We start from the raw sequence: 17,636 nt of genomic DNA, 5'->3' as shown, positions 1-17,636 counted from the left end.
GTTGTTTTGGGCAGCACAAACTGGTTCTTGCGTGATACAAGAACCTGTCTGCGGCTAGCTTAATTAATTTTTTTCTTGAGAAATTGATCCATAGACTTCTAGGGAATGTCACGGGCGCATTTTATCAATGGGGTTGTTTGAAGATGGAGATTTAGACAAAAATTAGACAAATGGGTATAATCTTTGACTTCTTTTTCTTGGACAAAATTGGGTATCTACACGGGGGCTGTACAAAATCAACAGATCAACTTATCTTCTGAATTAACGGGCAAACTTTGGAGCACAACTGCTGCAATGCAGAACCTGTCGGGTGTTACAACGGTAGCCAAGAAGTTGGAGTGAAACCCAACTGGCCCACTATAGAACAGCTCTCCACCAAGAACTCCAACTGCACGAAGTCAGTGGCTGTTAAAATGGCATAGCTATAGCTTCTGAGATAAAATTGCAGCCTTAATTTGGTGTAACTGACTAATTATCCAATCTAAAGCACACCTGCTGTTGCAAGTGTTAATTGACTTTCTTTCTGCTATCATAGTTAGCTGAAAGTCTTCTTGCCCATGCGCTCTTATTTGGTGACCAAGAAATTGGAAACCCAAGAATGGCACAATTTCTTAAATTCAAAAGGGCAACAGCAAAATTCTCCTCAAAATCTTTAAAATGCTCAAGTATTCGTGACTCGGCTTCCTTGTCTTCAGAGAGGATCAAATCCTCAAGTTCTGCCTTCTTTTCTTCCAGAACACAGTCTTCTTTGCTAATCATCCGCATGCTCAGAACTTGCAATGCTTCCATGGCCATGTTATGAAAACCACAATACACATAGGCGGAGAACACATTGTGGCAGGTTGTAGTATCAGGCTGGATTTTCTCCCGTTGCATCTGCTCAACAATAAGCTCTATAATATCGATCCTTCCCTAAATATTTAAGGAAAAAACAATACTTAGTTGCTTGGCATAAGGAATTTTTTTGTGAAAAACACTGAAGGCAAGGCAAGACATAGACATCATGCCAGTGTCATAGTACATTCTAGTTATCAATTTTTTTGTCTGAGTTTGGTGTGTGTGATAATATACCTTATCTTTTGCTACATGAAGAACGGGATTATATAACAGTGCATCAAGTTTAATCTCTTCAGAGTGCCCTTGATCCAAAAGATTCAATGCTTCATCAAAATTTTCATCTTGCAACAAAATCTGAAAGAAAATAAGATAACAGTCAGATTATTGACTAGCACGAAGCCAGTTATAGGTTAGCACTTGGCAACACTATACACTTAAAAAAAAAAAAACATAAGAAAAAGTCAGCAGTGCCAAAACCAAACTTTCATAATTTACATCCCAATGTAACCCATGGCACATGCAGTCATGAACTAGTAAATACCAAGTATCATCCCTTCTTCATGTTCTCAAATCCTTGGACCAAATAAGATATAGGGCAGGAAATCAGGACATGTACCATTTTTATGGATAATCATTTGCTATCATGTTCTATAACCCTTGGAGACTTAGCTCTGCTGGTAAGTGGGTTTACTCCCCATGTTATCATCATGGATTCAAATTCTAATGGAGACTGCAAGAAAGTAATTTCACGTGGATGCACCAGGCCCGGCATGGATGGTTTGTTTAATACCCAACCAGAGACTGGGAGGGACCTGGTCCCGGTGCATGGATTCATGGAAGCTGTCTCGAGAACATCCTAATTGTTAAAACCCAAAAAAACAGCAAGCCATAAAGGCATGACATGAGCTAGAGGCAGGACCTCCTGGAAGCAACGCTTGATAAAAGAAACAGTCATATCTCATAAGCCTGGCATGATTAATACATGATTGTAGCCATAAAGGAACGAGAAACAAGAAAATAAAGGTGCAGTACCTTACATTTATGTGCAAGATTTCTGCATTATACTTCAGCATAAATGATGCATTGATGCTAACAAGCAACTAAGTGCAGAGAGAGATGGTAGGCTACTTGAACATGGAAATTTGGAACTTTTGTAAAGCATGTTTATGGATAAGTTTCAGGCATATTAGAAGCAGAAAGTTGGTGATATGCACATTCCTATGTTTATTGAATCTTTAAGGCAGCAGCATTTTGTGGAATATTAATTAAGATGACACATGAGCAGAGAGGCAAGTGCATATACCTTTATGAGAACAGTGTACCCCACCGTCTGTAGATAAAACCCAGAACGCAGCATCATGGAAACCAATGCACAGGCAGATTTATAACTTCTTATAGTGCGACAACAATCAATCATTATACAGTAAGTTGCAGCATTTGGCTTGAGACCACTTGCTTTCATATGTTTGAAAAGTGCAATTGCCATTCGACACTGCATGTTAACCAGAAACATAATTTGTAGCACAAGGCAGGAGAATGGACCCAGAGGTCATCAACTAGCAGTGGAAATTCATAACACACAAGCAGAACCACTTACTTCCTCAGCCTCAACAAGTGAATGCAGCACTGTGTTATAAATAGGTATTCCCAGATGCGTGTTACTATGATTGAAAAGATCTTCTGCCACACATAAATATTGCATTAGCTCTCTCATCATCCCTTCTTTTCCAAGAGCTTTCAACTGGAGACATCCAAAGAGGAATCAATGTTATAGACTATATTTTAAGCCACAAAACTTCAACTTCTAACCAGGACAGTTTCAGTTCAAAATGCAAGGGCAAGCAGAAGTGCACTGCATGGATAAATGGAAGTTAATGCCAGAACAATTCAAGAGCCAGAGATCAACATTTTTTCATTGCCAGAAAAAACATGCTTCAATAAGATCATGTTAATTTTGTCAAATGGATAGGTGGACAATCCAGATATAATAAAATCAAAAGCAGTTGAAAGAGGAATCCTATAACACAGAACAATAATACCAAGCAGCATTATCCCATCCACCGGATTTGTTGTGCTAGTTCATTAGGAAGTCTTTATATATAATTATAGCCTTAAAGCATCCAAATCTTGCCGCCATACCATGTCATGGAAACAGAGTACATGCAATTGCATCAGTGCAGGTCCCTCTTAAAGCAGCATCAATGGAATTCACCACATTAAGAAGGTACCAAGCTGGGAACCATGTTTTCTAATAAAAAAATTAATCTTTCCAAATGTATGCCAATAAGCTAAAATAAAAATGCAGCATTAGTTCTTCTGCTTTCCTACCATACCATTCATTACAACTGAATTGAACTTTTACCAGAAACCATATATAGAAAGGTATCTTCAGAGAAGTTGAAAAACAGATAGGGATGCACAACATTTATTAACCATTCTCAATTTTTTAGCATGGTTCGAAGACACCCTTTGTGAAACTTAGGGCAAAACTAGTGATCGATAATTTTTTCATGCTTTCAAACTGGGTGGAGTTTTCAAGGTGATCAAGAAAAAAAGTCATATTCAAAGCAATTATTTCTTGATATCTAAATGCCCACGTAAAAGGTTAAAAAATCAAGTGTGCAGCACGGAATTACCAAGTTCTTCATTGATTCCCGACTATGCTGGACACCATTTTTCGCCATATCCTTCTCTATAGCCTTTATCCGTTTAGCAGAGTCTACACGGGACAACATATCACCATCCTCATATGGAGCATTTGTATTACCAACTAATGAAAACAGTTGCTGATATGTCCTGATATCTGGCTGAATCTTTAATTTTTTCATTTTAGCCAACATCCGCACAGCTCGCTCAGGTTGATCCTGCAAAATTAACACATCGAAATTTTCTACTGACAATGAGATCATTCAAATGTAGTACTTGAATTCATCGATTAGGTGATTCAACAAGATAAGTTTTGTGAAGAAGATTACAAGTTTTCGAAAACCACTAACAATAACAGAGTACTGTCACTTGCTAATACACAATTTCATTTGATATTCTCTAGAACATAACAAGTAAAGATGATTTGTAATCACCAATCAATAATTCTTCAATTCAACATTCACAATTTCAATTTATCAGAGAGGAATGTGAGGGCACTCTCTATCTTTGTTATAAAAAGAAGTCAATTTCCACATATTCATGCAAAATTTCTCACTAGAGAGAGAGAGAGAGAGATCACAAGTCCAGTGTGAAGTATCAGATTGGAGCAGGTGGTGAGCTCACCATTGCATCGCAAGCTTCAAGAAATGAATTATAAGGATACGGATATGGACAGTTGGTAATTTGATCCAACAGAACCTCTGCCAAATCCAGTTCCAAAGCTTTGCTACATGCCACTGAAATGGTTGCAAGCGTTGGATCAGATGGCTTCAAATTCTTCTGTTGCATTGTTTTTAACTGCAGGGAACAAAACTAGTTTATCCATTCAAGAAAAGAAAGTCCATGTATCATGAGAGAAAAGTGTCCTGAATTTAGTTATATAAATCACCAGAGAGTAAAGGTATTACCACTTCCATGCCTTTCCTGAAATGTCTCTTAGAAACAGCTCTAGCAAATCCATTATATGTATGGCTTGAAGGTAGCAAGCCAATATTTTCCATCTACACAGGAATGAGAAAACTAACTTGAGCACAAGAAAAGAATGCTATCGGTAACATAGTACTGAAGTGCAGTCAAAACTGCACAAGCAATCTTGAAAAGAAAAACAAATATAACAGAAACAAGTAACAGAAACAAGTAACAAAGACATGTAATATCATTATTGATGAACAGAGAAGATAACAGCCTCCTTGTAATAGAGATGCCTAAACCACATTGCAGTTTTCAGATATTGTGATAAATTATTTTTGAAGTGCATCAATAGATGATTTCCAATAGAATTTGATCTAACTGTACAAAAATCCATGATAATTATAGTATTCAACTGCTGTCGCTGTGATGAAGGTTGCACAAGAATATTCCAGAGTAAAAGAATCATTATTCAGTGGCCATGTTCTTCCCATTTTAATGTATAAAGAATAACTAGAAGTAAGCACAGGGAGTGCTAAAGTACAAGGGACATCATATGACAACCGCATTCAACAACCAGAGAAGCTTAAGAAAAAAAGCAAGACCTGTAACATTAACTGCTTTGCTAATCCAGGTTTTTTAGCTTGGGCACATGCATGTATCACATCATTGAAAGACCACCTCAGGATCCTGAAAAAAGGCATGATTTTATGTTTATCCAGTCCAACTTGTCCAGCACTTTTAACTTCTTTATTTCCCATGTCCAAAGTAACACACTCTTGTATGTTACAAGCAGGAGCATTTGCTGTCGAAGGAACAGGATGTTCATTATCGAACTCTTGTACGTTACAAGCAGAAGCATTTTCTGTTGAAGGAACAGACTGTTCATTATCGCATTCTTGTATGTTACAAGCAGAAGTATTTGCTGTCAAGGGAACAGACTGTTCATCATCCTTTAAATCAAATTTTTGCAAGCCTAATTCACAGTTTGAATGTACAGGAATGTTCACTCTTGACACATAGAGCTGTCCTCTAGAAGAGGTCTGTACAAAAGTATTTCCTCGGATGGCTAAAACCACCATATGTTGCAATTTTTCATATGCAGACTTTAAATCTCTTAACCTTGCAAAGGACCAAATAAACTTTTGCAAGGTAAGAATACTTGGACTGAAGTGTTTGACGTAGTCTTTCCAGATTTCATAGACTGCAGAGAGGTTCTGCTGGGAAACCGCCAGCTGAAAGCAAGAAGGAAAAAATTAGGACAATAAACTTCTAATGTAAGTAACTTATAATAAATTCAGTTTCCAGCTTCCTCATGGAACATGAGCCAGGTAGAAAAAATGGAAAATCAGTCACTCAGCTGCAAATTTTCTTTGTTTAGTGGGATTGTGAACCAAAATGCTTTAACCGCTAATGCCTTTCACAGGAAAGACCATCAAATGAGACCGAGACTCTTTACAAACCTTGAGAAGCATTATGTAAGTAACTTCATCCTTCCCCATCATTCTGCGCTCCATCAATTGCAAACATTGATCAGCATAATCTGCCCTGCTCATATCTGTGCATGCTCCCAAGAAAGTGTTATACACAGGAAGGGTAGGATAGATACCATGGCTTTCTCCAATAAAATCAATCATATTAGATGCCTGCATGAAACATAAGTGGTTGGCATGGGAATACTTAGAACCAACATCCCACAAAAGAATGAACTAGCTTCTTACACAATTTTTTAACAGTAAGTCTGGCAAAACAGTGTTTGTCATTATGAACAACATCCATATCCAACCAATTAGAAACAGTATCTCACTAAAGAAATGTAGTCATCTCACTAAGATTGATCAGTCAACAACGCAAAACATGTTGAAATAACCACATTTTGAACATTTATTACTAATGCTGAAAAGTTAAAATGAAACTACTTCCAACATATCATCACAATAATGGCATGAAAAATACTCTCACTGAACACAACAATATGCATATACCTCCTCCAAGTAACCTCCTTTACAAAGTGCTCGGATCATAAGCAGGTAACATTTGCTATCCAGGCCGACTTCTTTTTCCTCCATTATTTGCCAAGTCTCCAAGACAAGCTGAAGCCAAAAGGGAACAACTTTCTGTAAATCTTGCAGCCAGGATCCCCAATATTTGGAACAAGACTAAATAACAACTACACACACAGTTCAAGAACTAGGAGCATCTTCGACTTCCCAATATTGCACAATCAGTGTACGTAATAAAATACTGCTGCTGAGTGTGTTTAATAGACACAAGTGAATTACAGACCAAGCTGGAAGTCCAGAAGTGTTAAATCATATTTATGGTGTGCAACTTTTTGAATTTTTCTATTTGAGCGTACAACTTTAATTTTTGTTATTTCAGTGGCAAACTTTAGCCTTTTTTTTTCTTTTTTTCTAATTATGTGTTTTTGTTAGATTCTGTCATGTGCATGATGACATGTACGCCAAGCGTGCACAAACTAAAATTATCATTAACTCAATCTAGAAAATTAAAAATTAAAACGCACAAACATGCATATGCAATTAGATATCAAATTCTCTCATCAATTAGATTACCAATGGATCAGGTGATCTAGCACAATATTGAAGTATAGGAACAAAATTGTGAGGCTTTAATGACTTTTTTTCTTGGCCAAGTTCTAAAAGCAGAGCAGATGCTCTGCTTCTCTCGCCCATGTGAAGTGCACTAACAATTTGCTTCAGAATTGAATCTGTAGTTGATTCTGGACAATGCTTTGGAACATTATTACCTGCATTGAAGATTTGCACTCTTAAATTTGATTCACATGCCACTTGATATAATTTGAATTCGAAGATGCGTAAAAATACCAATTACAGCGGTGAAATTTTGAGAGAACCAAAATTCATCAGTGACATTTCTTTGTCCCTGTCAAATAAAGTTAAACATTAAAAAAATTCAACTTATTTATAAATATTTTCACTTACAAAGAGACATCTATTAAATAGTAATAAGAACCACCAATACATACTTGTTTGTGAGATTTAAATTTTTCTGCTATTGAGCAAAAAGGAACCCTCCCTCTGTCAAAGGTGAAAAAAAAAAAAACACATGAAGGAAACCCTATATTAGAGTGCAGTACATGATGGCTTTCAATTTACTCGCTCATTCATGTGAGTACTTACAGAGGTCTATGCATTCTTTGGCAAACTAGCATAATAGATCTTTGAAATAGCACTTTATAGATGATACCGTCTTATCAACCAAATGGCATCTGATAGATGAAGAGCAGAACCCATTTGTTCTATTAGGCAAATAAACAAATACTTTGCAGACGACCAAACAGCAACACGGAATTTAAAAATAACATTGGACCCACGATTCTCAGTTCCAATACGAAAGCAAAATGAACAAGAAATTAAAAAAAAAAAGTAAATAAAAAATATTCCCTTGCTTAGACAAAATGAACAAATGCTTGTCAAGGTATTCCACTAGTATTTTTCTACAGATCAAATACCTTTATGTACCTGTTTCCGGTGAATTAACAGAGGGCCACCTACATGTTGTAACCGGTGGGTAACGAAGTAGAACTAATGTTGACTTTGAGGGAGATGTAGAAAACGAGGAACCGTTGTTATGATGCTGCAAACTGGCAGCTTTGAAAGTACAAAACAATAGTTGACAGAGCACACCAAAGATTCTAAATATGAGAATTCCCCCTTGGATTCAAGAAGGAAATGAAGAGCAGGAACAAAACGAAATGAGGCGTTTCTAGCTCTAGTTTCCGGTAAGCTTCTCCGAATTTTGGCTGGTAATCAACTACAAATTCAATTCTGAAGCAAATTGTTAGTTGGATCTCTGCAATAAATCCATTGAACCATGAATCAAATTTTATTGAACAAAACAAATTAAGAGATCGAGCTTGTTTAATGGTCATTTTTTATAATTAAAAGAAGAAGAAGGTCTACTTTGCATTATAACTTTAGCCAAATCAGGTTAAAACGCAAATGTGGACTAAGGCATTCTCGGCTAAAAAATAACAAAAACGTAAAACTTGATCCCATATCATCCCAAATCAGATTGAAACGCAAATGTGGACTCTGTTTCTATTTTCTATTTATATTCATCCAGATATACAAGCTAACAAATGGGCAAGAAAAAAAATCTCTTCATTTTTCTGACTTGAAAGTATTAATATCAACAATTAAAACCCATCCGTCGAGAAACATATGTCAAAGAAACTTACTTTATCATCAATTTCATGTACAAATACTCCAAAATGCAAGATTTTCTCCTTTTCTTTTTCAAAGAAAAAAAAACAGAGATCAACAGAGAGAAACCTTATTACAAAGAAGTGAACTTTGCAGAGGAGATACGAGAGAAATGTGCTTAGATGGACTGCTGCTAGGGCCGGGGGGTGCTGCAAAATCTACGTGTACAACATACGATCAGAAGTTAAGGATGATGTACCGACAGTCGCAATGCACAGAAGCGATAGAAGAAAGAAATAAGAGAAGGAAAACAGGAATCGAAAGCACAGACCGAATGCACGCACTTTGCTTAGTTCTCGGCTTAATAAGCTCTCTGGTGTGGGAGAGAGAAGCGTCTGGTTTGCTAGCTGTGGAGATGAAGATTGAAAGGTTGGGTGTGAGAGCCTGGGAGGGAGGGGCGGCTGGTTTGCTAGGGAACTATGATTAGAAACTCAGAAAACAAATTTTCTTAGCAAACCGGTCCGGTTCGGGTATTTTAATTCCAACCCTATAAAATAGAAACCGAATTGAACCGAATATACTTTTAAATTTTCTAAATAATATTTTTTTCTCACGCTTCGGTTTTTTCAACTGATTTTTTTTTTTTAATTTTCTTTTCTGCCTTTCCTTTTAGCTTTTTTGTCATGTTATATGGTAGCAAGGGGTTTTCATTGTGAAGTCAACATCCTAAACCCTAAAACTCGCCGCCAGAACTCCTTGTTCTCCAACTCACCTCTCTTTCAGTTCTCAGGTAATAATTCATTAATCTCCATAATCCCTCGTTCATCGTCAGTTTACCCGTTGGTTTCGTTGACTCCTAGGCGATTACATATTTCTGGTTTTTCATTTTTTTTTTCTACGAGACCAAACAGAGACTAAGTAACGGTGTTGTCGAGATTGGTATAGTTTTGCTTTGATTTTAGCTTTTGGAAACATTAAAGTGTTGATTTTCTATCTGGGTTTCTGCTCGCTCGCTAAGAAATACAATTTTTAAGTAATGAAAAATAAAAATTTAGAATCCACATGTGTATTAGTAGTCAGAGTTTCACTTGTTTGAATTTCAATTCGTCTTCGCGATATCTCAGCATGAAAGGAGATGCTAACTTCATTGTTTAATGTGATTTTAGGTGGAGCGGAGTTCTTTTGTTTTTGGTTGGATAAGGAGGGCAGAATATCATAATAATAGTAATGGCAGAAGCGGAGCCGCAGGCATTGACGTATATACCGGAGGTGATATTGAAGAAAAGGAAGCATAAGGAAGAATCAATTGCTCTTACGAGGAAAACTCAGTTGGAGTTGGGGCAAAATGGAGGGAAGAAGAGGAGAATGGACGATATCAAAAGGCCCGAACAGTTTGTCAGGGAGTTTAGGGACAAGGTAAAATAGTTTACTTGCTGTGGGTGTTTTTTTGAAGGTTTTTTCCTTTAATGTTCGGTGGTTGCATGTTTAAGCACCTGTGTTGCATAATACAAGCTAAATTTGGAATGCCGACGCATTTTGATAAATTTCATCCTATCATCCTAGACAAGCAGAATGGTTCAACTTCAGGTCAATTGTTGTATGCTCTAGTTATTTTCAAATGAAATTTTTGCTTTCGGCTTGATTCCATTTACTTAGTGCATGTGCAAATGTGCCTGTTGATCCCTTTTTTTATTTGTTATCATTTTGTTATAGTATTTCCATCTTGAAACCAGTAAAATCATTAGGGTAACCATTAAATGACAAAAAGTTCAGTCTCCCATGCTCTATTTGGTGATCTTCTTGTTTTTCATTAAAGTCTTGACACCAATAATTCTTGGATTATAAGAAGTGAAGTGTGTTTTGACCGCTTGTCCAAGTGTGGTCCTTTTCTAGATCTTGTATCGTGTATGTGCTGTTTTCTGGTAACATAGAAGTTAGGACCAAGACTTTTTGTACCTGCTTCTTAACTATTTGACCAGAGTACCTTGGCAGCATGTTTATTGTGGTTCGTGTATGTTTTGTCCCGTGTTTGGAAGAACTATTTTATGTTTCAGGGCATTCCATATAACCATATATCATTAAAGATTTCATGTGTGAAATCTTCAAAAACTAGCCTGCAAAAATAATTCTGTTAGTTCAGCCTCCCCAATGTGATGTTCGTCTAATTGAAGACCTTTTCTGGCATCTCATATTTGTTAAAATACTTGATGATTGCATCATAAATCTTCTTTAACTCATGTAGCTGAAAATACTATAACATAGCCCCCTTCTCTTCTGTGCATTTCCCAAGATATTCTTTAGTCTATGTAAAACCTGACAGTATTATTTTGTAATAATTTTAAACTTGGTGCTTTCCATGCAGGAATTGGATCTCATCCGTATGAAACAGAGGACCAAGAGAGCAAAATCAGCATTATCTATACCAAATTCAAAGCTCCTATTTGTCATTCGCATACATGGGTAGGTTACTGGTGCTCTGCAATGATTCCATTCAATTTTTTCTGCAATTTATTGATCCAGTTCTTACATGTTCATGTGTTTTCAGAAAAAATGACATGCATCCAAAAACTAGGAACATCTTATACAAACTGAGGTTGACAAGAATCTTTCACGGTGTCTTCTTGAAGGCCACCCCAGGGGTATTAGAATTGCTGCAAAAGGTGGAGCCATATGTTACATACGGGTAGGATGCTCAAATCCTCTTTAATTTATTGTGCCTAAGTATAGCCTTAAATATTGGCCGGGGAATGGTTTAATTAATTATAGCAATCTTGAGTGATTTATTATGAGAGCTGGTAAAGTTACTGTGAGTATGCCAAATAGATATGTCCAGTATGTTAGATTTAATGCCAAGGAAATTCCAGTTGTTTCTCTTCCCCTGAAGTGAGCTGCACCAGTAGCTCTGGGTCATTTGTGGCTCATGCGAAGTTCCTTATTGCCTAGTTGCAATTGAGTTATGAACAAATGTGCTTGTTCTTTATGTGCGTGCGTGTGTGTGTGTGTTTTCTGGCTTCCCCAAACCAACCTTTTTGAACCCGTGACCTACTGAAAACTTTAGATATTTGTTTATTAGCTATCTAGCAGTTTCTTTTTGAGTTTCAATTGGCATCGTTAATTCCACGTGATCTTTATTTTGAGTACTTCTGCAGGATATAGAGCTAAGCTCTTTAAGACACCCTTCCTCTATTTTACTTGGAACCTAAATTACTATTGACAAGATGTGAGGTCAGTTTGGAGATTGTCCATGAACATATTTTGGCTTTGATTTCTGACTTAAATGAATACCTGAATGCAAAAATGGCTCCCTCAAGCAACTCCTTAATAAACATAAAGTGAGCAGTTGAATTCTAAAAGCATTATTTCTTTTAGTAGCGAGGAATTGCCTGGCTGACTGCTTTATACACCACAAACTTTTCTCTTGTTTTGAACTGGATCCTAAACATTCCATTTTCTAGTCTTTAGGCTGAAATGTTTTTAGCAATAGGTGGTGGTAGTTTGGTGATGGTTATCCTAATTATGTTTACGTGGTTGGTTGCTATGTCATTTTAACTATTTCAGATTAATTAGTCCTAACATGCTTTTGTTGTTTTTGAAGATATCCCAATGTTAAGAATGTGAGTGATCTGATTTACAAGAAGGGCTATGGAAAGATAGACAACAAAAGAGTTCCTTTAATTGATAATAATATTATTGAACAGGTATTGGATGAATCTTGTTACAGCTGTGTTTGGTTTTGTAGTGCCTATGGCATTTCCTCTCATTTTTATTTTTATTCATTTTGGCAGGCATTAGGGAAGCATGGCATTGTATGTCTAGAAGATATTGTACATGAAGTTGTCAATGCTGGTCCACATTTCAAGGAGATCATTGGTTTTTTGGGGTCATTTTTACTCAACAAACCGAAAGAAGGATTGTCGGGGAAGAAGGCATTATACATAGATGGGGGAGACACTGGGAATCGTGAGAATCAGATTAATGACTTAATCAATAAGATGAACTAACATCAAGAAAACAGGTCTTACGATGAAGTGTAACTCACCCGACTTTTTCCTTTTAAGATGATTCTGAGCCATGCACCGCAGTTATTATTTCCTTCTAGTTGGATTTTGAAACTGTCATAATTTATTTCTATGCTGGTTTTTCTTCTATCTTTTTGTCAGCAATACCTCTTGTAACATTATCTTCAATTTTTTGTTGCTGCACTCACATTATGCTTGTTTGCGAAAGAAAGAGGGATGAACGAACAGGAGAGATGGAGGGGGTGGAATAGGAGTCTGCATCGTTTTATTGGGTATATACATGCATATATTCAAGCAAGTAATGGTTCCATCCTCTTTTTATGTAGTCATTTTGATAAGGATCTTGCAGAAAAAACATGAACTGACGCATTTCAAAACTTTTACCATTTATCTAAATTGTCTGTCGCCATGTCTGTCTTTCGCCGAATTTACAGTCATCTCTTTTTTTTTTTCTTTTTTTGTGAGTGCAAACCGAGCTATTGATTTCGTTGAATAGAAGCAGAAACAAATTTGACATGGCTCTCAAAAGTTTATTTTTCTTCCATCCTATTGTGGTTGTTTCTCTTGTAAACTTCTCAGGGATTTATGATGCACATGATTTCTGCTTTTGCTTAAACCCATTGATATTAATCTCTTATAATTTGATACCGTCTGATTTGTTTGTCGTGCGCATCTGCATCATAGACAGAATGTTTAGACTAATAAATGGTTTAATTAGATCTAAATTTATATTTTGATGGGAGAGTTGCATTTAAAAATGAAAGAGCTTATAGGTGCAAATCCTACAGTCAATCTTTAAAAGAGTTTATCAGAACCTTTTTACATCAGGTGCTTTTGCAATCTAATCTTTAAAAGATCTTCCTTTTACTCATTGGGATGTTGGTTTAGGTTGTTTATAGAGTTTATATTCCACGTCATTTTGGATGTGAATTCAAGAGCTGTTGTTTGAGACGAATTATAGATAGCAGTCAATGGTACGGTTCAAGCCAGCAGCCCCCATAACTCCATCATTTAGCTTTATTGCAGGGTATGATCATGAAAATTTACTGTCCTTCCAGCTCTTCTTCTTTGGTTGCCTCTCGCCTCAGCTAGTGGTCTTGGCGGCAACCAGGGGAACTTTAGTAGAGAGATGCTCTCTTGAAGCTAAACATGATCGTACCTATCCTTCTAACCGACTTGCATCTTGGGCTGGCGAGGGGGATTGCTGCAGATGGCTTGGAATTGTCTGACAATGTTACTGATCATGTCACCGAGCTCGAACTTGGAATTCTTTCTTGCCAAGAACATGTCAATTCCAACGGTGTTGCTATTGACTACTATGATTTTTAAACGAGGTCAATGATCAGCGGTAGGATAAATCCTTCTTCGCTCAACTTGAAGCTTTTGATGAACTTGGACTTGAGCAATAATGTATGTGGGTCAGCTACAAAAATAAAGAATACCTGCACAGCGCGATAAGGCATCAGCGTCAATGACAAACAATTATACACCTGTTTCATTTCCACATATACGCGGCACAAATAACAGCTCAACCTTCAGAGCTTCAAAAAATAAAGCCCCAGTACACATGATTTGTAGCCAGCTACCATATTAATCTCCCACAGGTCCTAGAAACCACAGAAAAGCAAGCCAGCATTCTTACAAAATTAAGAGCAGGAACCGTAGCAAGCCTTGAGTTCCTTTCCACATTTGCCCAGTCAGTGCCGCTATAACAAGGCGGTGCAATAAGGAAACATATTTACTCACCCAACTTATTCTCTATATTAATTTTTTTTTTTTTAATTTAGGGGTCTGGACTAGATTGTGTCTTCTTTGATTAATTCTATAAATTCTAAAGTTAATCACCATATAAATCTTTAATAATCTTAAAAGAACTTTAACCCATAACTATTAGAAAATAAATCCAATATTACATTAGATATAGAGCCCCATGACTCATGTACATCAAAATATCAAAGAGTTTACAGGTGGAAATTCAACTCAGGCGTGGAGCCTGAGTTTTAAGATTTGGGGAGGGGAGATTTGAGAAATGCAAGGTGTAGATAAATTAACAAAGGAAAAGCTACAAAGACAATAAATGATTTTTAAGGATACATAAACCTTAATTTAGAAGGTATCATTAAAAAAATTAATGATACTAAAGATTCAAGTGTAATTTTTTTCAAAGATTGCGGTGTTATAAATTAAACCTTGTGTCTGAAGGTAGTTCCACCCATGATTAATTCAATTAATCTAGTTGCACGAGTTTACTTGTGAATAACACCTTATGGAAAACATAATTTATATGAAATTAAGTTGACTTTGAAAATATTTATTACACTTGATGTTAGCTCTGTGCGTGAACAAATTATTTCAGTATAACCGCTATAAATTAATAACTTTAATTAAATAATATCCCTGTTCCATACTGATTTGGATTTAAATTTGAAGTTTGAATAATATTTAGATTAATTAATCAATTTTCACTTAAAATCATTGAATTAGTTTAACTGTATTTTTTCGAATTATAACCCACTAGTGAAGAAAGAGGGGGAGATGACATGGAATTACGTGTGACTTTTTGAAGTGGAGAAGTCATCTTCTAGCTGTAATCAAATTCATATCCTTTGACATGTATTTCTAATGGGATGGCTAGATGCCCCATGACACTCTTCAAACGACTTCCAAAACACTTATTTAATACAAAGATAGACAGAAAAATCTACAAGAAGATTTGGGGTCCCAATTTTGATTAGACAAAGCAAGCCAAACCCAACACAGAATCATATTTGTTTTCCATTTGCCATGGACAAGCGAATGAATTCAAAAGCTAAATGCACTCATAATCAAACCCATCTTTTTCTTCTCCATCCATCAAATCCTCTCTCTCTCTCTCTCTCGTTTCATTAACTAATGTCATATGCGAAGCTTATCTAAAAGGGTTTCCTTTAAAGACGTGATCATGGTATACATGATAATAATTCATAAAGTTATATAGCATAGGACACCACTATGAAAGCACATTAGGGGCTCTCCACATCAACTCCTCAATCTATTTGTCGGCCACTTGTCGTCTTCACCACCCATTTACTGCATCTTCTGTTGACGTGTGGGAATGTCCCATTGGGTTTCATGCTGAGTCCATTTGTGCACATGAGAGTTCTTACTTGGACTCTCCTCCGTTTAGTACTGTCCCACAACATGAACAAAGGTCTTTCGGGGCAATAGATAATGTACTTCAGGTTTCCCCTTTCACTTCCCTACAAGGAAGAAACATGTGCTGGGTTTTTTATCCACAATCAAATGCTTGTTTGAGGGGTCAAAACCAGACAAGGTTGTTGAACTTTGAAAGATTTCCATCTCTTCTTTTCTCCCGTTGGAACTCAAGAAGTGGAGTAGAAATTGAAAGGCTGCTTCAAAAGTTATTTTCGGTAGCTGTTGTTCAAGTACTAGCAATGTTTTTAACATACCATAAAGAATGAAATCTCACCAAATTATCCTTGTCCAAAATAATCATGGAGACATAGCATATAAGGATATGGTGTCTGCATACGATTCTTCTTTCACCGTGCACATCCTGCAGTAATTGAGCCTTGTCAATCCATTCTCAAGCATCTCGTTGTTCAAAATGACGTTAGCTGAAAGCTTTCGATAAAGTAGAAGAAGACAAGGAAATGTACTTTTGATGGACACTCCTCTTTGAACCAATATCTACTCGAGCCCGTGTGGTCTCAATAATGCCATAAAGAAGACAACAATGGTAGTGCAACTTGTTTTGTGCTGTCATGACTGGCTTTTGAACAGGTGAGACAGCTAAATGTTGTGGCGTAATTTTCACATCAGATGTATAACCACGAATACCATTATTATGTTATCTCCATGTCTCGTGGCCATTTTCAACAATTCGGTGGTATTTATGGGTAGAATATAGTGTTTGAATTAATGCGAGGCAACGATTTGGAAAAATAAACCAAGAAATGCATGATGAAGTTGATGAGTCGAATTCTTCCTTCCAAGAAATGCATGATGAAGTTGATGAGTCAAATTCTTCCTTGCTTTCTCTCGCTTTCTCTCACTTTCTCTTGACAAAATTTCTCTTGCTTAATGATAAGGTGATCCTCAAATGGCGCAGATTGATAAACAAGGTACAAAAAGTTGGGCTGGTTAATTTCCTAGCCTTGGCTGGTTAATATATTTAACTCTACTGAAACCCTAAACTGAAACGAGGTTCAATTATTAGCTAGCTAGCTAGCTAGGTAGCTTGTCTATGGTTAATCTCCACTAATTGATTTTCACCAGACCAATTAATTCGCATCCTAATTTCGAAAATCATAGTGCAAACCCCACCATGTTTTGCCAATGTCCTCTCTTTTAAAAGAAAAGGGTTGCTCGTTGCTCGTTGCAGTTGCCATCAATTTCTAGTGCTGTTATGGCATCGTCCTTTAATTAGCAAGATGTACATGAACATACCAAGAAGTCGAAGACAACTATATATATAATTTCAATCTTTTCTACGTACCCATTAGTAAAAAATAGTATTTGATGATTTACTAATGCTTTGCTTTGTTATTAAACACAAGGGATATTTGGCTTTGATTCAAGAAAATGAAAGAATTTCAAAACTAGTTGAGGCAGCTGCACGATCCTCATGCGCTATCTCGTATGATTAAAAATCAGGGCACTGGAGGCTTACATGGTCGTTAATTTCAAAGCCCGTAGAATTAATCATGTGCACGCAAACTAACCCATACACTCACATTAATCTAAAAAAAAAACAGGCCCCTCAAGGTTTTGGGACTCACCCTTTGATACCACCTGTTAACTTAGGTCTCCTCTCTTTGTCCTTCTGCCAATGACTACTCAACACTTCTCCTAACTTTGACCTCCAGTATCCTCCGCTGGACATGGTCTATTTGCTTCGATATATTTTAATATTAATATTAATAGATCTTAAGACCTCGAATATGAAGTCTATTATTACTCATTAGTTGCTGCCTGCACGTCGGTAATTCATTTACTTACTTGGAATTTAATCTAAATCAAACTCATTAAATTG

General features: G+C 36.6%; 2 protein-coding genes across 15 annotated transcripts; one reads left to right on the top strand and one right to left on the bottom strand.

Moving 5' to 3' along the window:
- Nucleotides 1-150: 150 nt before the first annotated feature.
- Nucleotides 151-9,059, bottom strand: LOC105132624 (Tetratricopeptide repeat (TPR)-like superfamily protein). Of its 14 annotated transcripts, XM_011036224.1 has the most exons (18): nt 8,914-9,059; nt 8,618-8,800; nt 7,889-8,229; nt 7,557-7,645; nt 7,403-7,454; nt 7,242-7,299; nt 6,969-7,162; nt 6,378-6,485; nt 5,856-6,038; nt 4,998-5,627; nt 4,392-4,484; nt 4,108-4,281; nt 3,474-3,701; nt 2,435-2,578; nt 2,141-2,329; nt 1,072-1,191; nt 493-912; nt 151-388 (listed from the first exon to the last, which is right to left on the bottom strand). In XM_011036224.1, exons 4-17 carry the CDS (start codon nt 7,586-7,588, stop codon nt 508-510), a joined length of 2,610 nt encoding a protein of 869 aa, XP_011034526.1. In that variant the 5' UTR covers nt 7,589-7,645; nt 7,889-8,229; nt 8,618-8,800; nt 8,914-9,059; the 3' UTR covers nt 151-388; nt 493-507. The 14 variants fall into 14 exon arrangements, with proteins under 14 accessions (XP_011034526.1, XP_011034514.1, XP_011034522.1 ...); XM_011036212.1 differs by having other exon boundaries at nt 151-912; XM_011036220.1 differs by having other exon boundaries at nt 151-912; nt 7,899-8,229.
- A 166-nt stretch (nt 9,060-9,225) lies between these two features.
- Nucleotides 9,226-12,784, top strand: LOC105132623 (60S ribosomal protein L7-1-like). The gene is made up of 6 exons (XM_011036211.1): nt 9,226-9,372; nt 9,749-9,998; nt 10,945-11,042; nt 11,128-11,265; nt 12,178-12,280; nt 12,368-12,784. The coding sequence occupies exons 2-6, from the start codon at nt 9,810-9,812 to the stop codon at nt 12,581-12,583; spliced, it is 744 nt and encodes a 247-aa protein (XP_011034513.1). The 5' UTR covers nt 9,226-9,372; nt 9,749-9,809; the 3' UTR covers nt 12,584-12,784.
- Nucleotides 12,785-17,636: the final 4,852 nt, after the last annotated feature.

Source organism: Populus euphratica, unplaced genomic scaffold (assembly GCF_000495115.2).
Source record: "Populus euphratica unplaced genomic scaffold, PopEup_1.0 scaffold87.1, whole genome shotgun sequence".
NCBI classification, from domain to species: domain Eukaryota; kingdom Viridiplantae; phylum Streptophyta; class Magnoliopsida; order Malpighiales; family Salicaceae; genus Populus; species Populus euphratica.
Note: the sequence above shows the minus strand (reverse complement) of the source record. Positions and strands in the feature narration are given on the sequence as shown.

What these genes read in the sequence shown, in the direction of transcription:
- LOC105132624 (XM_011036212.1), bottom strand. Translation starts at nt 7,588, where the DNA reads ATGCTAGTTTGCCAAAGAATGCATAGACCTCT. An exon ending in AAATTTCACCGCTGTAATTG is followed by an intron (nt 7,163 to 7,241) that starts GTATTTTTACGC and finishes TCTTCAATGCAG; the next exon opens with GTAATAATGTTCCAAAGCAT. An exon ending in AAGGAGGTTACTTGGAGGAG is followed by an intron (nt 6,039 to 6,377) that starts GTATATGCATAT and finishes TGTTTCATGCAG; the next exon opens with GCATCTAATATGATTGATTT.
- LOC105132623 (XM_011036211.1), top strand. Translation starts at nt 9,810, where the DNA reads ATGGCAGAAGCGGAGCCGCAGGCATTGACGTATATACCGGAGGTGATA. An exon ending in TCAGGGAGTTTAGGGACAAG is followed by an intron (nt 9,999 to 10,944) that starts GTAAAATAGTTT and finishes CTTTCCATGCAG; the next exon opens with GAATTGGATCTCATCCGTAT. An exon ending in GAGCCATATGTTACATACGG is followed by an intron (nt 11,266 to 12,177) that starts GTAGGATGCTCA and finishes TTGTTTTTGAAG; the next exon opens with ATATCCCAATGTTAAGAATG.